The sequence below is a fragment of the Lepisma saccharinum genome, chromosome 17 (genome assembly GCF_977018435.1).
Source record: "Lepisma saccharinum chromosome 17, izLepSacc3.1, whole genome shotgun sequence".
Classification (NCBI taxonomy): domain Eukaryota; kingdom Metazoa; phylum Arthropoda; class Insecta; order Zygentoma; family Lepismatidae; genus Lepisma; species Lepisma saccharinum.
Window position 1 is genome coordinate 23,898,984 of NC_139245.1, and position 19,181 is coordinate 23,918,164.

Sequence of the window (19,181 nt, forward strand, 5' to 3'; positions counted from 1 at the left end):
TTTTGCACAAGTCATCGCACCAATGCCAAAATCATGAATGAGCTAAATCTTACTTTTGAAATGAAGCATTGTAGTATTCATCGTTAAAATACGTACCTACTCATGGTTCTCTATCAGCTCACATAAGTTAGCATAAGAATCTATCAACAAGAATTAGGTTGCACTAGGCAAAAAAAAATCAAAATCTGCACATTCGCGGTTTTGGCATTGGTACAACACAGTACTTTATCGGCATCAGTTTAAAATTTATACTGGTTCATACCTAGATACTAGTATCATCTTAAGTCTAATTAGCATTACGAATATTTTCACTTGGTTCTCCCAAAGGAAATAAAAAATATAAATGTTGCTCAAGTACCTTGTTCTCCAAGAAAGCGATCAGAGTGTATGCTGTAAGTGCAAGTCCATGTGCAGCACCTCCCTGCATGTCCCTGTGGTTCACTTTCCCAACTTCAGGGAAGCTCCCGTTGGATGCCTGGTTGGTAGCCAGCCACTGAAGGGCTTCAGGAATTACTCTCTCGTCTATGTTGATGAACGGAAGGGCCTGATGGAAAGATTTTGCCACGAAAGCAGTCAGCCTGTAATTGAAATTTTAAAAAAATATACTGTTAATGTCTTACAATATACACAATAAAAATTAAAACTTTGCTTCATTAAAAAATATTTTATTTGTGCAAAGAACTCCCAGGGAACAAAATTAAGATCATGTTTCATATTGCTCTTGTAAATATGAAAATGTTCAGAAAAAGAATGGTACATTAACAGAAAATCAAGGCCTATACTTCACTTTGTAGACTTTCCGTTGTGTCATTTGAGCACTTTTGTTTTAAAATTGGGAGGAAATAATTTTTCACAGACTATGAAGTGATAATTAAAATATCAGCTTACAAAAAACAGTTTCAGGCCAACTTCTACTGTGTTTTGAAACTGTGGAATATTTTGCAGGATGCATGAAGTGAATCAAATATGTGTATTGTTAAGAGTGATTTAATGCTGTTCACTCCCAAGTTCATCATATTCAGACACCATCACGTTCGACCTATGACTGAAGATGCTGGTTCATTGATTGGTTTATTTTACTTTGCTTTTAGCTGATCTCAAAGATAAGGGGGATGAATGATGATATGATGAAATTGATGAGGAGACCCTCGCAAGAACACCCAGACTTCGATTCGAACCTGAAATCTTTGGCGTCGTAGCATGCTGTGCTAACCACTCCACCACGGAAAATTTCAAACCTCACAAGAATACAAACTATACAACACATGAAAATTCTCTGAAACGTGAGAGCAAAAGTCATATTAATCACAAGGAAAAGTAATAAAACTTAATTTCCATTGTTGCATGTAGCAAAATATCAGCTACAGTAGAAGACAATTCAGCGGAAACCTTAATTTTTATATTTCCAGATTTTACACTTTCTTGTATTATACATTAAGTACATTATATGTTACTAGCTGATTGCCCGGGCATTGCTCTGGTATTTATCCCAATCTTCTATTAGACAGGAAAATAATGAATTCTACCTATAGTGTAAAATAGGGATGGGCCGATATGAAATTTTGTCCGATACCAATAAAGTACAGATATGAAATTTACAGATACCGATAACCGATATTCTACCGATCCGATATAAAATTAGATATGGTACTTGAAGAACATGAAATGTTCCTTGATCTCCTCAACAAATGTGTGTTTCGAGGTGACTGCAGTGCAAAAGTAGTTTAATATTTAGACAATTACTTTTTTAGAAAGTGAGGCATCGAGATTGTCCATAAAAATTACAACAAAATAGCAGAATTTTGCACTAAATTAAAAGATATTTATCGATACATCGGGTCGGTAAAATAATCGTAATTTTACCGATAAACCTATATACCTATATTGGCAGATACCGATAGAGTACCGATTAATCGGTCCCATCCCTAGTGTAAAATGAACTTGGGAGTTGAACGGCATTGGGATTGTCTCTATTCATCTTAGCGGTTCCAAAAACTATGGATTCCACACTAATATCAGTCGTTTTACATGTCACCCCTTCTCACCCCCTCCCCTAGGGGTGCCAGGGGTGTCTTGGAGTTGAACGGCATTGAGAGTGTTACTATTCATCTTATCGACCCCGAAAACTATAGATTCCACACTAATATCGGTAGTTTTCAATTATTTTTACGTCAACCCCTCCCACTCCCACCCCTAGGGGTGCCAATTGTGTCTCACCCCCACAATACTTCTTTCCAGATTGCAAGTGATACGTGTACCAAGTTTGGTTGAAATTGCTCCAGGCATTCAAAAGTTATGCTGGAACAAACACACATACGTACATCCATTTTTATATATTAGAAAAGAATTTAGCAAAAAAAATTTATGAAAAGAAAAATAAAGATTCCACTATCACATAAGAAACTTAAAGACTCTTGTAGTACTGTACATGACTAATCTGTGGACACTACTATTGGTCCAGAAATCTTTCGATCTGATGCTCTTGTAGGTAACAAATATCTGTATCCAGTTTTTCCATATATAGAAAACTTACCAAGTGCTTCCGTTGTCATCTCTGTCTCCAAATGCACTGTAGGATCCATCTTCCCTCTTATATGTCAACTCTCGCTGGTAACCAGTCTCCAAAAATCTCAAAGCTTTAGTTTCAATTGCTTTGGTAAATTGATTGGTATTCTGAAATATGATTATTTTTTAGTTATTAGTGAACAGGGTCATGACATGTATTAAGCATTGCAAGCGATGCTTACAAATAAGAAATATTATATCCTGTGTGTAATCCTTCAGGGCAAAATTTAAGACATCAAATGTTAATCAGCTTGTGAGCATAATATTCTATAATGCTAAAAGATGCTGTGGTACACATTTGCTGCTCCAGCCAGATACGATAGACATCATTGCTCTCTGCTAGCTATCACCACAATGCAATATGTGACTGTAACTTGCCTTTATATATTTAGATTGTTGAAACATTGAAAAACTAACTTGAGGCTGCACGTGTAACAGAAGAAATCTCTAAAATTGGAAGAATGGTTAGGAGCTCTTAGTGTGCCGTTCGACAATGTCTTAATCTGTAGCAATATCATTATGAACCTGATAAAGAGAGAGCGCGTGTCAGATTGTGTGACTGAAGATTTGTTGATGGTAAAATTGTTTACTGCAAGAAATGTTCGAGTGGTTTAAGTAATAACTAGAGGCATGCATATTTAGTTTTTGACGAAAACACGAAATGTGAAATAACACATTGTAATGTTAATTTTTCATGTTTCTGAAAGGTGTGAGGTGCATTTTCCTACCCTGTTGAGTCACGAAATGATGCGAAATCAACTGCAAAATGCGAAATAGACTCCTAAACACGAAATTTACTGTTTATATACCGACGCGACACTTTCTGAAGTGTGAAGTATCCTGTGAGTTATGCAATTCACGGAAAATTGATTAATTCTGCAGTAAATATTCGAGAAGCAAAAATGGACCCCTTTATACAGGAATAAACTTAATATTCTGGTAATGATTTAATGTGCTATTAGAAGATATATGTTTATTTTGTGTAACAGTGCAGTTTTTAAATCAAATTTGGGATTATATTCACATTTTTATAACCAAAATGTCATTTTATATACAGCTTTTCAATGCTATAACAGCGAAATTTCATTTTAATTACCGCTTTTGAACCCGAAATTGACTGTTTTTATACCGAAAAGTTGCTTTTTTATTTACCAAAAATATGTGCCTCTAGTAATAACCCATGATGCAACCGTCCGTGAAGGCCAGTGCGTACCTACTGACTGCCAGCTTCACTCCCATCAGAGATGGCAGATCATCCAACCAGTTACGGTGACGTACGATCAACACTATATACGAACCCCCAGTTGTCCTTGTAGGTTTTCTATGACTGGGTTACGCCACTCATTTGTAGCTCCCCAATTTCCTCATGATGGTGGGTCGCCACCGGTTCCATACACAGGCCGAAATCTCAGGAAAAGTTGTTACGCCTCCCCCAGGAGACTCAAACCTGCATACATCCCGTAGCTGGAGCGTAAAGCTTGCACCCGGTGCGGGATCATTCTTTTTGAACTGGTTGTAGTTGCAGTTACTGAGCAGGAATTGGTCCATGATAGAGTTATTATTAGAACTGCTTACAGTTCGAGTGTGCCACACAACTGTTAGTGAATATATGTTTACATTTGAAATAAAAATTCAATATGCTGACCAAGGCAGTAATTTAATTTTATTATAAAACATAAACTAAACGTAACGTTTCAACGTTATAGCAAGGTCTTCTTCAGACTATGCACCAAGTACAAATGTAACAAGATACAACAACAATACGATTTATATACACAAACCTTCTCCACTCCAGAGTATTAGAAAGTTGTTCTGGCACATTCCAATAGTCTGGAGGGGAGAATGTTTGTGTATATAAATCATCTTGTTTTTGTATCTTGTTACATTTGTACTTGGTGCAGTCTCTCAAGACGACCTTGCTATAAGGTTTAGTTTATGTTTTATAATAAAATTAAATTACTGCCTTGGTCAGCATATTGAATGTTTATATCATGGAAACAAGGCTTAATGGTGTTATTACATTTGAAAGTATTGACAATTCCTAAGATTTAACACACAAAATTAAAATTCAATATATTTCTACTACAACCTTATTCAGTGGAAAAGAAAGTACATAAGTAACTAATCTTAACATCTGGTTGTGTTCAAATGATCTAAGTTTAAAGTGTGATGAACCTCAGTGCAAAACGTGAAGATTGTATTGTTTTTTAACAGCATGGCTAATAGAAGGTTTATTCATACAACAGGTATTGCTACCTTATTTACACAACTACCCTGTAGCTCCTAAGCCTCAAATGAAGATTGACCAGACTGCAATAGCACTCTACAAAGTCATAGCTTTCATTTCTATTTCATCAAGGAAACTTTATTTTAGGCTTTCCACGTACACTATGTAATGAGGACACAAAGGATATTTTTAAGCAAAGCTTCACTCGCAGTCTTTCAACCTCCTACACCTGTCTCATGCTTTGCATTGGCAAAGACACTTACCTTTAGATAATTCACCACAACGATATTTGGTACAAAATTTAACATATTTTGTTCCCCACATCCAAAAGGCATTTTCAGAAGATTGTCCAAGTTTGGAATACTCGGTCCAAGAATGTCACCTGCAGAAAAGGAAAAATACATCAGTTTCATTGCAATTTTCTTTCAACTCCTTCAGCACATTTCATATTATACATAGCAATCTGATGCATAACTATAATACTCTGCTGTGGCTATCAGTGGCATAAGGATTGGGATGAATACTTCAATAAAAATGTAAGCAATTCTGATCAGATCAAAGATTGGTAAAGTAATGGTCAAGTTACCCCATGCCCATTGCACCGTGCCATGAAAGTACATAAGGAGATGTGGAAGTTGGGCCCACACATTCACAATCTCAGCCACTTCTGTGAGGGTGATGTGATTATCGTCATTCTCCAGCCACCTTTAGCATCCAGTGTTGCTCCCCCAGGTATCGAACTGTTAAGAGGATGGGTGAACCCCAGAGTCACTGTATGCAGGGACAAGGTGAGAAAAATTTGGACCCTGGGAATGTAGCCTGTGTCTCCCATATGGCAGCCAGACACCCTGCCAACTGGAACCCCCCCCCCCTTCTCCCCCTCCATGGTTCCAGAGAAAGGATTGGTCCTGTGAATATTGAACTTGGTAGCATCTCTCTTTCAAATTGAGTAAGGCCTTTGTTTCACAACATAAACTACATAAATACATGTACATATAATCATATTTCTTTAATTTGTTGGTATGAAAGTGCAATGTGTTTATAAAGTCTTTGTCCATTATGGTGAAGAAACATGAAATTTTGTATGATGAAAAATTTTATAGCATGAATAGTCGAAGTCTGCAACACAATTCAATACAACTCAATGTAATTCCCTTCCATTCCAAGACATTGCCAAATTTACACAGTAGCTTTAAAAGCATTTTGTAGCAAATCTCCCGTAATCCTGTAGATTGAAATCTGATTTTGATTTCTTCATATGGAAATTTACCAAATTTGCTTTCAGGCCAGGACTTACCTACAGTAGATATCTCAATATGCTCCGATCCTGGAACAGCATTTGATGGAATGTCCACAGTAAAGTTTGTCAAGAGGGAGTTGGTATTTCTCAGATCAACTAACACAGGCTTGTTGTAATATTGAGGATCACCTTCAGCCTAAAAATAAAATGTTACACTTTTTTCAAAAAAAGAAGACAATTAGGAAAAGAAGCAGAAGAATGCAACTCACTGAAGAGTATGCAAAAACTAATTTATCTGAATTCAATGGGAATGTCCTGATTTCAAATAAACAAGATTCCAGATCTGGAATTTATTGTATGAGAATTAAGCATATTCAAAAGTGATACACTGTACTGAATAAGATTATTAATTGAGTTACAATATATATTACATATACAGTGTTATGGGATCGTTTGTGTATGCTATTAGAATAGGAATGGAAAAATTGTATATTTTTGAAATTTACTAAAATTCATTTCAGATAAACTGGATTTTCAGGATAATACTATTTGTGTAAATGAGTTTTTAGTGCAAGTACAATAATTTGTGATTTTGGTAAAAGAAATAAAAGATGAATAATGGAATGAAGCTGAAAGTTGCTTACTTTTACCAAGAGCTTCCTCACAACTGCATCTCCGGCCAGGGCACTGCTCGCAGTCACTTTGATGTCAATGTAGCCCAGGTTTGTAGGAACAATGATGAAGGAAGTGGAGGCTCCTGTGCCAGCCTTCACTGTCACCTGCTTCCTACGGTACAGCTCCAGTTCTACACAAGATTAAAGATTTTAGTATTACACATATTAGCAACTATAAAATATACATATGAGACAGATTACTCAATACTTGATCAGAAAAAGGCAATCTGTAGAGGCATGCATATTTAGTTTTTGACGAAAACATGAAATGTGAAAATTCACCTCACACATTTTCCTACCCTGTTTTGTCACAAAATGATGTGAAATGAACTGCAAAATGCGAAATGGACACTTAAGCACGAAAGTTAGTTAATTTACCGACATGACACTTTCTGAAGTTTGAATTATCCTGAGAGTTATGCAATTCATGGAAAATGAATTAATCCTGCTGTAAATAATAATAATGCAGTAAACACATTTTTAGTATTACCTACGTGAAATTTCGTATTTCTGCGTTGCACAATTCAATGGTTATTTCTGATTAATATCGAAGGCTCACTGCCTTCATTCACTATGGGTACGTCGTAGTGAATGATGCTGGACCGCTGCCTGGGAACTAACAAAGAAGTGATGTGCTACTATCTCTGCTCCAGACACCATACCCTTAGTGAATGAAGGCAGTGAGTCTTCAAAATTAATCTGAAATAACCATTAAATTATGCAACGCAGAAATACAAAACTTCACGTAGGTTAAGACTGTAACTTCAGATTTTGGAAATTTTCGTTACATTCATGATAGCATTCAGTATATTACATTTCGATTACAATTCATTACAATCTGAAACCATGTGGTTGACTTGATGTGGAATGCTCATTCTTATTCTGACTTAAGGGAAAACTTATGTTCAATATTTTATTTTCAGTACTTACTAGGAACAGAATTAACATCATTAGAAAGATCTGGAAACTCAAATTCTCCTCCTTCATTTGAAAGGGTAACTTCAGCTGTTATATCCTTATCCATGTAGTTAAATACAACAACTGGAATGGCTACGATTTCTCCTCGAATCACAGAATATGGAAGGTCAAGTGACACAAAGAATGGCCGGAAAACTTTCACCTGGATTAAATAAAGATAGTAAATAGTATTACAATATATATTATATGCAATACCATGAAGAAAAGATTGCAAGGATAACAAATTTTGCAAGAAATGTCGACAGTGTTATGTTAATATTGGAAGTAGGACATTGTCTTTCAGTCCATTTCATCAAGCCAATTAAAGGTTTTCCACATAGAGATTTAATTGCTGTACATTTTTTTTTTAAATGACAAATCTGGGGAAAATTTAAAGAACTTCTAATTACTGTGCTCTTGAATTAATATACTGGAAGGCAGCTGAACGGTACCTGAATATATATTAACAGAGATCATGTACAATTAAAGATGAAAAAGATATTTTAAAATACAATGGAAATGATTATACAATCCTAGATTACATTTTCTCACTTTACACATTCCATCTCCATGTTGGGCCTCCCTGATGGTGCAGTGGTAGCATAGTGGCCTTGTAATCAAGGAGTCCCGGGCACATAGTGGTGCGGATTCCACTTTAAACTGTAGGTCCAGTCCCAATTAGCCTTAGTGTGCATAAAGTGGACTTAAAACACCAACTCAATCAATCAACAATCTCCATGGTCCCCTATAAAGCAATGTGTCATCAAATTTGCCTGCATTTTAAGGTTTTACATGTCAATCCCATGAAAAACATAAAAACGAGGTTGCACTTTATTCAGAAGTGTTGTGCAACATGTCACACTGTGCATATCATGTATATTCTCAATGCTAGTAATTATTAAAATATCAGTTAACAGGGAACAGTATTCATTTAAAGACAATATAATGTCTAGCAAGTCATAATTGGTATAATTGTGAAAGCTCATACCTTCTTTGGAGCATCAATTAGTCCAAGTCCATAAATAGAATCAATTGAGAAACCAGTGATGACCCATGATGTAATAGTATCTGGAGCAGCCTTCTTCATTGAAGCTTTACCATCAATTCTAAAAATAGAAATATGAAATCAATAAATATATTTAAAAAAAATAGAAAATTCACAGAATCCAAAATCCATGCTTTACAAACTATGCATACAAACACTATGGTAAATGCACAAAATCTGTAAACTTCATTTCATATTGTTTATAAAAGTTGACAATGATAATTTTGCAAAATTATATATTACTAATTGAGGAAAGTAAGGCAAAATTACAAACAAGTAGTAGTCATTTTGTTATGCAATAAACTCATCTCTCTGATAATTATCATTTGCTTGTAATTAGTTAATATTTATGGAACAAAAAGTAATTCTACTAGCACAAAATACTAAATAAAAAAAAAAAACTTTCCTCATTTAGGGTAATTATTCAAATCAATTTAACTATTTTTAATAATCCAATAACAACATCAGATTTTTACTGTAATATATTACGTCTTTTTAATTGATTGATCTAACTAGGCTACTCAATTCTAAAACAATAAATGCACGAGTTATTAAGTAATATTGTACATTGGTAACAGTATGGTATAGTGAAAACACATTTCTTCAAATTTACAGGAGAAACTACTTACAGAACTGAGTTTCTGTAGATGTTTGGAAGCTCGTGGAAGTGTTTTCTCTCTTCGTTCAACTTATTCGGCCGGTAAATCATGTATTTTTCAACATAAATGGATCTTTGATGCACGATAGCTCTTGCGACCATTACCGTCGACTACGTGAATCAAATGTTCCAAGCGTTCGATTATGTAACCCCCTGTTAGTGTAGCAACCATGCGGTAGTTTTACAAGATGACGTGTGAAGGTTGCATTGTGATTTTTTTTTCCCAATTTAATTTTCTATGTTTGCCTAACCTAACTGAACCTAACCTAACCTTCCGTGAATGGTTTGTGGATCAATTTTCACTTAAAAACCTTCTGTGAATAGTTTGAACGGCATTTTTCGGTTAATAAGTTTGGAAACACTGCGTATCAACGTGATTCAAGATTTGCCTGCCATATTGTGTGTAACGAAAGTGAATTAACAACGAGCAATAAATACTTGTAATGTGAAAAATTAAGCTTTTTTCAGAGTAAAAAGCAAAATCCCATGTTAAAAAATGTTCCGCTATGCATAACAGGTAAGTACAAATGTAAATAATTAAGAAATAAACGACTGAAATTTGTTTTCACTATACCATACTGTTACCTGTACATTCACATATTCTATTAAAATTAATCCTCATGGAATAAAATGTAAAATATGAATATTTCACTTTATGTTAAGCCTATACAGAACTAATTCAAAATCATTAATGAACTGAAACAAGCATGCCAAAAACAAGTACACTGCACATAAATAATGAGAGATACATTAATTTTTTAAAATCATAACTAACTTATTTAATATTATAAATTTAAGATTGTGCTCTCACATTCATGCTACAGGTAAAAAAGAGGTTGGTAATGTGTTTGCAAATAAAAGTAAAATTTATATATATTTCTACCACTCAAATGCACACATTAAAGTTCTAGTAGAGACTTGAAAGAAAGTACGAAACATAGAAAATGTACATGCTTACAATATAAGGTGTTTGGAAAATATTACATACAGATTGTTCAACAACTAACAAAAAAGGTGAACCCACGCAAATATAGGATAAAGAAACTCAAAATCAAACTTCTACATGCAATATATGGTTAAGCATTAGAATAAGCCTAATATGATGAGATTACGTTCATAAAATACAATTTTAACCTAAGTTAGATTGATGCCTTTCATGACAAAAACTAATCCTCTTTGCATTGCTCACAGTCATTTCTAACTCTCAATAAGCTACAAAACTTGAAAATAAAAAAATCCACAATGTTTTACTTTCCAAAAATGGATTAAAATTATATTACGGTATTGAATGTTATGCTTATAAAAAACAATAAAAAGCATATTTTGGCATAGGCAGAATTCATTCATATTTTTGTAAATGTTCAGATTTATTTTCACATTTTGGACACAGAGTTGTTTTTTGCCTTATTTCTGAAGATGCATTTGCAGATATTTATCAAAACTGGGAAAATTAATGTATCAACAAAATGTGAAAAGCATTCACAAGAGGATGCTGCTTAACTTATTATTGTAATATTCTTTGGAACATATGTGGAAACTGAAATCAATTACTTGAACTAAAAGCCACATCAGTGCAAGAATTCACTTTATGTATTTCAAATTGTGGATAGTGATTTCTTGCAATAATTTGAGAGTGTACTGCCAAACACACCTTATATATATTGGAAAAGACACTGTGAATGTGATAGAGGAAAAAGATAAAGATACGCAAGAAGCATTCAATCACACACACAAAGAAATGCTAAATTAAAAAGAAAAAAACTGGGTAGATTTTCATCAAGAAACCAGGGGCAATAAGTGGATACTGATTGAGTGAATCATGCCAACAAACAATTGAATTAAACTTTAACTTCACAGATTGACCTTTTTCACCTCTTCTTCCCTTACACTTCAGTCAATTGTGAAGCTTGTGTGTGCGTACTAACACATCAACAATATTGCCACACTGTGCTCTAGCTCTGGTTTATGAAACACAGTAACGAAGTACTACACAAAATGCAATAAAAATATACTTTATAGTGTAACACCCACACCCCCACCCCACACACACACACATTGACACACACACACACAGAGCTGGAAAAAACTAAATACAGGTTTACATGCAACATCATACCCAGTAGTAAAGTTCATGAAAAGCCAAGTTTGTGCGATGTCATGCATGAGGAACACACGGGGCTTGTTCCATACAGGAGCCGGAATGCGAGAGAAGGCATACGGCCCTGCGAGAGGTGGTCGAGTTGCTGGTCTATACACCACAGGAGGACCCCAATCAGGCTTCACAACTGGAAGACCAGGCACTGGAATGGGGCGGTTTGTAGGGCGATTTACTGCTATTGTTCCCCCAAAACCAAAGCCTGAAATCCAATTCATGTCATGAGAAGTAAGTCTTGAGGAAATGCATGCTACAAGACCAGGTGCAGTTCCAAAATTAATACTGAATTAGGTCTTTGTATGTATGTTTATTGAAGATTATTGTAATACAAACTTAAAGAAATACAGTGCGTCCATTTCGATCTTCAGCCGAGAGATCAGGAGAAGCGTGGCAGGCGGCGCTGGCGGAGATGCCGACATTTGCGGCCTGTAATGCCCGCTTATGTTTATGGATATATGCAGACAATGATATAAATATTGCAAAACGAGCACTAACCTGTGTTATAATTTATCATCTGTAATTCATCCAAGTTCTGCCCTTATATACACAAAAAAATACGCTTTAGAAACGATGTTAAGAGCCACAGATAATAAAACATTTTAATCATAGTTTTGACCAGTAACGTCCTGCTTAAGTTCATATCCTTGAAAGAGTTTTGAGCCGATGGGGATCGTTTGGAAGTTTCGAATGTGCAACACTGTATCAAGATTATGCTGTAGACGAAACCGTTAAAAGTCAATGGTGTCCGTGAGCTTCCTTGCAATCCGAAATCTCCGAGCTAGAGTTTTTTGTTCCTTCGCGACAGAGCTGTGAATATAGTGGCGAGCAGATGTAAACCAAGAGCGTGTTAATTTCGTACTGTGCGCAAGAGTGTTATTATTGGTTACTTGCCGTTACTTGTTTGTGTTATTGCAGTGTGTATGTGTGTTGTGTCAGTGAGAGGATTGGAATGCCAGCTGCAAGGTTCACGTTACGAGGGGGGCTGATAAGTTCTCAGCCCGACCCAGAATGACTTTAGCTACAGGCACGAAAGTTGCAGGCTATTCAACGTATTCTCCCCGAAAGTCTACACACTTGGCACTTGGTGGATATCAGTTTGAACAACTCTTATAACACAGGTTAGTGCTCGTCTTGCAATATTTATATAAATGTCTGCATATGTCCATAAAAATAAGCAGACATTACAGGCCGCAAATGTCGGCATCACCGTCAGCGCCGCCCGCCACGCTTCTCCCGATCTCTCAGCTGAAGATCGAAATGGATGCACGGTATATACAAAGCAATATGTCAGTTGGAAAAATGAAGGGCTTTGAGTGATATGGTAAATCAAACTTCTTTAAGGTTATTAATGCCTCATATTTTCTGTTAAAATGTGACTTTTAAATTACTTTATTTGTCTCATTCTGAGGATATAAATTAGGGATGTAATAGATTGGGAATAGATTATCTATACTCTATTGATATCAGCTGTAGTCGGACACACAATATTAATTTTTTTAGGTCCGTACTTCAGTAAATTATCTTGTGTAATATTTTCACTATTATGTACAAATCAAAAACAACCAATGTATTTTTTGTCAGGCTGGAAAAAATATTCCCTAAACTGTCATGAAGAATATGTGCGTCAATTTGGACTTTCCAATTTTAACGTACATTCACGAGTATTCCATGCATCCTAATCTTGCAGTTTAGTAATAAATTATTTTTAAGTATCAATAACACAGACCCAATTCCTTTAATAAAAATAATGGTCGTATCCTACTTTTTTTGCAGAAAAAGTTGGCAAAAAATCTGTGATGATTATGCCATGAAATATGGTATTAAAATATATAAATATGGTAGTGTGAATTGCTTTGAATTGTTACAATTTTCAAGTATCAGTGGGAGTTGCTAAAAGCATCAACTCTGTTATCGATATTGGTCCAAAGTCAAAATGAGCAGTTGCCTCCCACCTTCCCTTAGCCAAAATGGATTGCAGTGTCCTAGAATGCATTAAGGGGTTGAACAAGTAGAATATTGGTCATCAGTATCAGTTAATTTTATATCGGAACGTCACGAATACTGGCAAAAATTTCATACCGGTCCACCCTCATTTTCAATTACAGGATGTGTGTGCTTTGTATAACTGCTGTAGTATTTTGATGCTTACTGCAACAACACTATTTCTCTATTCACTTGAAAACTGTCACTAGGACTTGTTTGTCAAAATTTTGAAAAAGTTTACATTTTCACAAGTCACTGTTCTCGATATATTTTACATAAAAATAATTTGTATGGTGAAAAGAAAATTTTAGACTGCACCTGATATTTTGGAAACAGTAACAGTGAAAGTTCAGAAATGTGTGCAACTAAAGGCAAACATGCCAAGAGGACACAGAGATTTAAGGAAAAAATTATGCCCCTTGTTCTTCCAACCTAAAAAAAAAATTGAACTGGAAAAAATGCAGATAGAACACTTAGGACATGAAAAATTATCAGTACATTTACACCTTTTATGCAAAGTGATAATTATAAAACAAATAAATCACTAGTGAAGACTTCAACCATTTACTACTTAATATCCTTGAAAGTAATATGATACAAAGAGTGCTTTCATAAAATGTTTTCAATTTCAAACATAATACAATTCGCATCTTCTTTTATTTAACTGGCCTTAATTATCAATTCTATGTAGCTAATATTTATAAAAAATAGGGAAACTAAGTTGAAAGCAGAATGTGTATTTTTGAACAGAAAAATGAACTTTAATAAATAACGACAAAAATATTTTGTGTAATTATAGGTTTGATACAGATTCTTTTACTTTGAACATAAATGCTGAAGTAAAAGTATTACACCAGTACCAATTAGAGGTAACCATGTTATTAATGAGGAATTTCAGACATGCAACTACATAGGGCATGCAGTAATACAGAGCTATAGGTATTACCATAGTCTGCAAATGAGCAGTTAGTACTTTGAATACAACAGCTTGTTGAGTTAACATATTAGCGATATTAATGTTAAAGAAAATAGTGACCTTAATGAATTTTATCTAACCGTAGAAAAATATAATCCAACTTCTTGCTTGCATAATAGTTTTGTGACACTGTATTTTCTATTATAAATGCAATGTCTCATCAACATAAGAAGTTTGATGGCTTCCAAGAGTTATGTTTACAGAAAACATTGCTCAGCAAGTTCCATAGTCACAGTGGCATAATTTCATAACATCCCTGGCTAAACCATTAAAAATCTTAATTTATGCAGGAAGCAGATGCATGTAATTGGTCCATAAGTGTGTGTTTTTGTACACTTAACAGGTTTTGTACACTTAACCAACCACACTAGGTTATCTTTTCAATGAGTTCACAGCAGTGGCAGCGATTAGGGGGGGAAGGGGCAGGTGCCCCCCTCTTATCGTCACTTTGCCCCCGCACTATGTTAAGCCTTATCTACAAAGGGAAATATACTGTCTTTGCCCCGCCAATTTTGGCACCTTGCCTCCATGGTTGCCTCCCACTCGCCGCCACTGGTTCACAGAGTGGCTAGTTTTTAGAGTCACTCTGTTTTTGTCTTTTCAGTTACTAAATTGAGAGTTCAGAAGAAGTAACACAGACATTACAAGAAGTTATCGTACTACCTACTACAAACCGCAGTATTTTTTTAAAAAACTTAAGAACCTCCAGGTGGCGTAGTGGTAACATTGTTGCCTCGTAATTAAGGGGTCTCAGGTTCGATACCTGTTGGGTCCATAGTGGTTCGGATCCCACTTTAAACTATTGGCCCAGTCCCAATTAGCCTATCTGTGCATAAAGTGGAGTGGACGTAGAACAACAACTCAACTTTAGAAAACTTAAAATGAAAAGAGGAACTATGCAATTGAGAATTCAATATTACATGTAAATAGTATAAGCTGAAATTAAGCAGTGTACCAAAGCATATAACATAAGTACACCAATACAAGATTTGGTTGTGTGTGCATATTCACAATACTCTGAACTACAACGGTGCAGTGTGATATACATTTTATAGCAGTGAAAATTACTTTCTTATAACTTATACTGTAAGCAGTTTTTATTTACTTACCAGGAACTAACCTGTGCTGAAAAATCGCTGCGAATAATATCAACTGCCAAAAAAATGTATATATTTACTGTGAAAAAAGAAGCATTATAATAACTAACAAGTACTTTGTGAGCTCCCCTACCCTGAATCAAGCATCTGCCAAAGCCATGTCTCGGGGAAGTTCTTCCGAACTCTAATGGAGGAGCCACCTGCACCACCACCACTAGCCTCTGAACTCAATGGTTCTGAATCAGCTAACTCGGGTACCATGCCAAAAAAGTTAGACCTGTAGTAGACTACAAAAAGAAAGGCTAGTGTTAGTATTTAACAAGAAGTATTCACATTCAAGTTAACTTGTAATGGAACCTCACTTACATAATTATCAGGAATCGATGTACCCCCTTCCCTTATGGGAAGATTAAGCAAGTCTTCATTTTGTCACAAGAGCAATGCTAGAAGTAAGGGGGGTATGATATTCCCCATTGAACCTTGGGGCATCTCCCCCAATGTAGCAACACTGATATCAAAGATCAGTCTTGAATGATAGGAGAATTTCCATCGTAGTGCATCAAACTTTAGAAATAGAATATTTATTATCCACTTGTAATAGGGAGGCGATAAAGAAATTATGCGAACAAGTGTTCTCGGGTTACCAGCCAGGTTAAGTCAATGTTGGCTTCCAACGTATATTCCCTGATGATGAGAGCAATGTATGCGCTCGAAACATTGGAAGCCAACACTAACTTAACCTGACTGGTAACCCGAGAACACTTGTTCGAATCACATCGCCAGGAATGCTACAATTCCTAAAGAAACTACGGGAAATTCAATAGTTACCATTACATTAAAAATGATTGTGTATAATGTTAACAATTAACGTATACATATTTTTCACAAAACAAAATTCATTATTTGTACATAATCTAATACACACAACATAGAAATTGACACACCATGTTCTCAACATTTCACAAACTTGTTTGTTCATGTCAGTGGGGACTGAAGTTGATCAAATCCATTCTGGTCATCCAAATATTGAAAACAGTGTTTTGGTTTCTGTGTTGCGTATATCAGTGTTTTGTACAAATAAAGGAAGAGTTAGAAATTAATGTAACTGCTGCTGTTTCGTGTTTTTATGGATTTTTTTTCAAGCTTAATGTAATCTATTAATGTTTCTGGGAATGAAAAATGTGGTGAACAATTTATATACTGAAAAAATATTCCATAAATTTCAGTACCCACTATCACAATCCTGACTACCAAGATTAGTAGGCAAAAAAAAAACAGTTCCTTTCAGTTTATTAGTTTCTATTAAGTTCTACAGAAGAACATTTCACGTGTTTCTGAACTTTTCTCTTTATGTAAATTTTGTTCACACCTAATAAACTGATTTTTTCCTGGAGAAAAAAAAGAGTTTCCCCAATGTTGCAAAATAGAAGTGACCAAAGGTAACTGAAAGTGATAAGGGAATTAAGACAATACATTTATATTTTTTGAGTAAAAGTTCCATTTAGCAGTAAAAAATTATTTGAAAGATTAAGCATTTACAAATAAAAGTTAATTCTTACAGCAGTAATGTATGGTTACTGGCTGTTAGTTTAGTTAGTTACAGACACGTTAACATTAATTTAATTTGCACCATTTTAAAATTACCCAAATGTTTAGTATTATAACTTGCACAAATAGCATATACCAAATTATCACAAAAACAAATATTGAAAAGCTAATCTTCATCCTATTAAATGCTGGAGACAATGTTATAATTCAAACCAAATTTCTTTAAATGAACATGCATGCAATAGGCAAGTTGAAAAAATGAAGCAAATAAGTAAATTAAAAGGAACAGTACTTCAACAGTAGATAAAGTGTATTGACATTGAAAAAAATTTGTGCCACTACAAAATATAGCATTTTCAAAATACTTATCTGAACATCAGATGACAATAAAAATCCAATAACACGGTCACCATTTTAATATTTATGATACTGTTAAATTCAGATTTTGAAATTTCAAATTTAGAATTTATGTAATATTTTTGTAAATATCAATAAATTTGTGACACACCAGACAAGCAAATATTTCACGACAAATATGTTTATTGACACTAATAAATTCACAGCACTGATTTTAAATTAGAAGTATAAAAAACAGCAAGTATGTAGCTTGACTAGCAAGATTTTCATCTCGAACTACTGACATTTTTCATACAACTAAAAAACGTACCAATTTTATCTGCGATTTTACCTCAATTTCAACTCATTACATATTAAGAAGACGTAAGTGAGTTACTAAATAATTTCAAGAAACTTACTTGTAAATTTTCTATTAATTTTTGTTTATTTTTATACCACAGGTAATTGTGCTTGTTTTTCTTAACAGCAACTCCTATAATTTACCTAACATCCAACACTTTTTACCTCCCTATTCCTATCAATGTGTGTGCACGTCCACAATCACTATACTAATAATGCTAATAACGTAAACAGACTTCTAAAAATGTGAGCTGAAAATAGAAATTTGTAAACTTTTGTAAAAACAAGCCAATCTTTGCTACTTTCCATACTTCAGTATATAGTAATCACATTGTTCAGTGCAATCTATAAGTATGTCGAGGAAAAATAATAGGAATAATACTTACTGGCTGGCATGTGTTCATGTACGTATCCATTGGTTAGAATTACAACTCCAGCTTTCTGCAATTGAAAGAATCATGTACAAAATAGATGTGTGTTTTGTAGGAATTTTAGATATTCTGGTGACATAATTTAAACAAGCATTCTTGGGTTACCAGCCAGGTTAATCCGAGCACATACATTGCTCTAAACATCAGGGAACATGACGAGAGTAATGTGTGCACTCGAAATGTCGGATGATAACATTGAATTAATCTGATGGTAGCCTGAGAACACTCGTTCGAGATATATGTTTTTATTATAGTACAGTACTAACATAAAAGAGCTGCATGAAAACTCAATTGGAATATATTGTTTCAAAATAACTTATTACAACATTAAATTCTGACAAAATTAAAATAGTTGAAGAAATTACGAGTAAAAGATTTTAAAAAATCAAATTTTTGATTTGACAAGCTTTGCCCTGCTGCATTATTTTGACCAAGAGGAACATGAACTTTGTCAACTTACATCAAACACCTCCTTTGCAGATGAAGTTCCTGGCCACCAAGAGAATGACCTCTTTCGTCTCCCAAGTCCTCTGAATGAAGGCAAGTAAGGATTTGTTTCATGGCCATCGTAAGATCTCAGCTCAGTCAAAACATCCTCCTGAAAATATAGAGTGTGTTAGATGTACTGCAAGATCCCAGCTACCATAAAAATAATTATTCAACCTTCCGTGATACTAGAAATCCATAAAGAAAGAGTGGGTTAAGCTGGAAATCTCAGTGCACTCCCAGAAACAAAGTTATTGATTAGCTACTTACAAACAAAATAAAGTAATGAACCACACTTATGTTCACTCAGTGCAGTACTGTAGACCTAAAACTTCATGGTTCCACTGAACCCTGAGCCTGATGTCTTGTTTCAATGAACTGAGTTGTGGATTAGCATCTTGCTTTTGTTGGGGGCTAGATTCATTGAAGGTTTATTGTTACCT

General features: G+C 34.7%; 1 protein-coding gene across 2 annotated transcripts in view; it reads right to left on the bottom strand.

The window, feature by feature from the left end:
- The window catches only part of LOC146001616 (CD109 antigen-like), a 123,742-nt gene that overhangs the window by 19,849 nt on the left and 84,712 nt on the right, over window positions 1–19,181 (bottom strand). The window contains exons 12-21 of one of the 2 annotated variants that reach the window (XM_083139150.1): window positions 18,713–18,850; window positions 18,208–18,262; window positions 11,483–11,723; window positions 8,652–8,769; window positions 7,637–7,826; window positions 6,677–6,837; window positions 6,090–6,228; window positions 5,056–5,174; window positions 2,534–2,673; window positions 359–578 (exon numbers count right to left, since the gene is read on the bottom strand). In XM_083139150.1, the coding sequence (XP_082995276.1) occupies window positions 359–578; window positions 2,534–2,673; window positions 5,056–5,174; window positions 6,090–6,228; window positions 6,677–6,837; window positions 7,637–7,826; window positions 8,652–8,769; window positions 11,483–11,723; window positions 18,208–18,262; window positions 18,713–18,850 (1,521 nt within the window). Of the gene's footprint in view, window positions 1–358; window positions 579–2,533; window positions 2,674–5,055; window positions 5,175–6,089; window positions 6,229–6,676; window positions 6,838–7,636; window positions 7,827–8,651; window positions 8,770–11,482; window positions 11,724–15,710; window positions 15,865–18,207; window positions 18,263–18,712; window positions 18,851–19,181 lie in introns of both variants that reach the window. The other variant, XM_083139151.1, reaches the window with a different exon arrangement.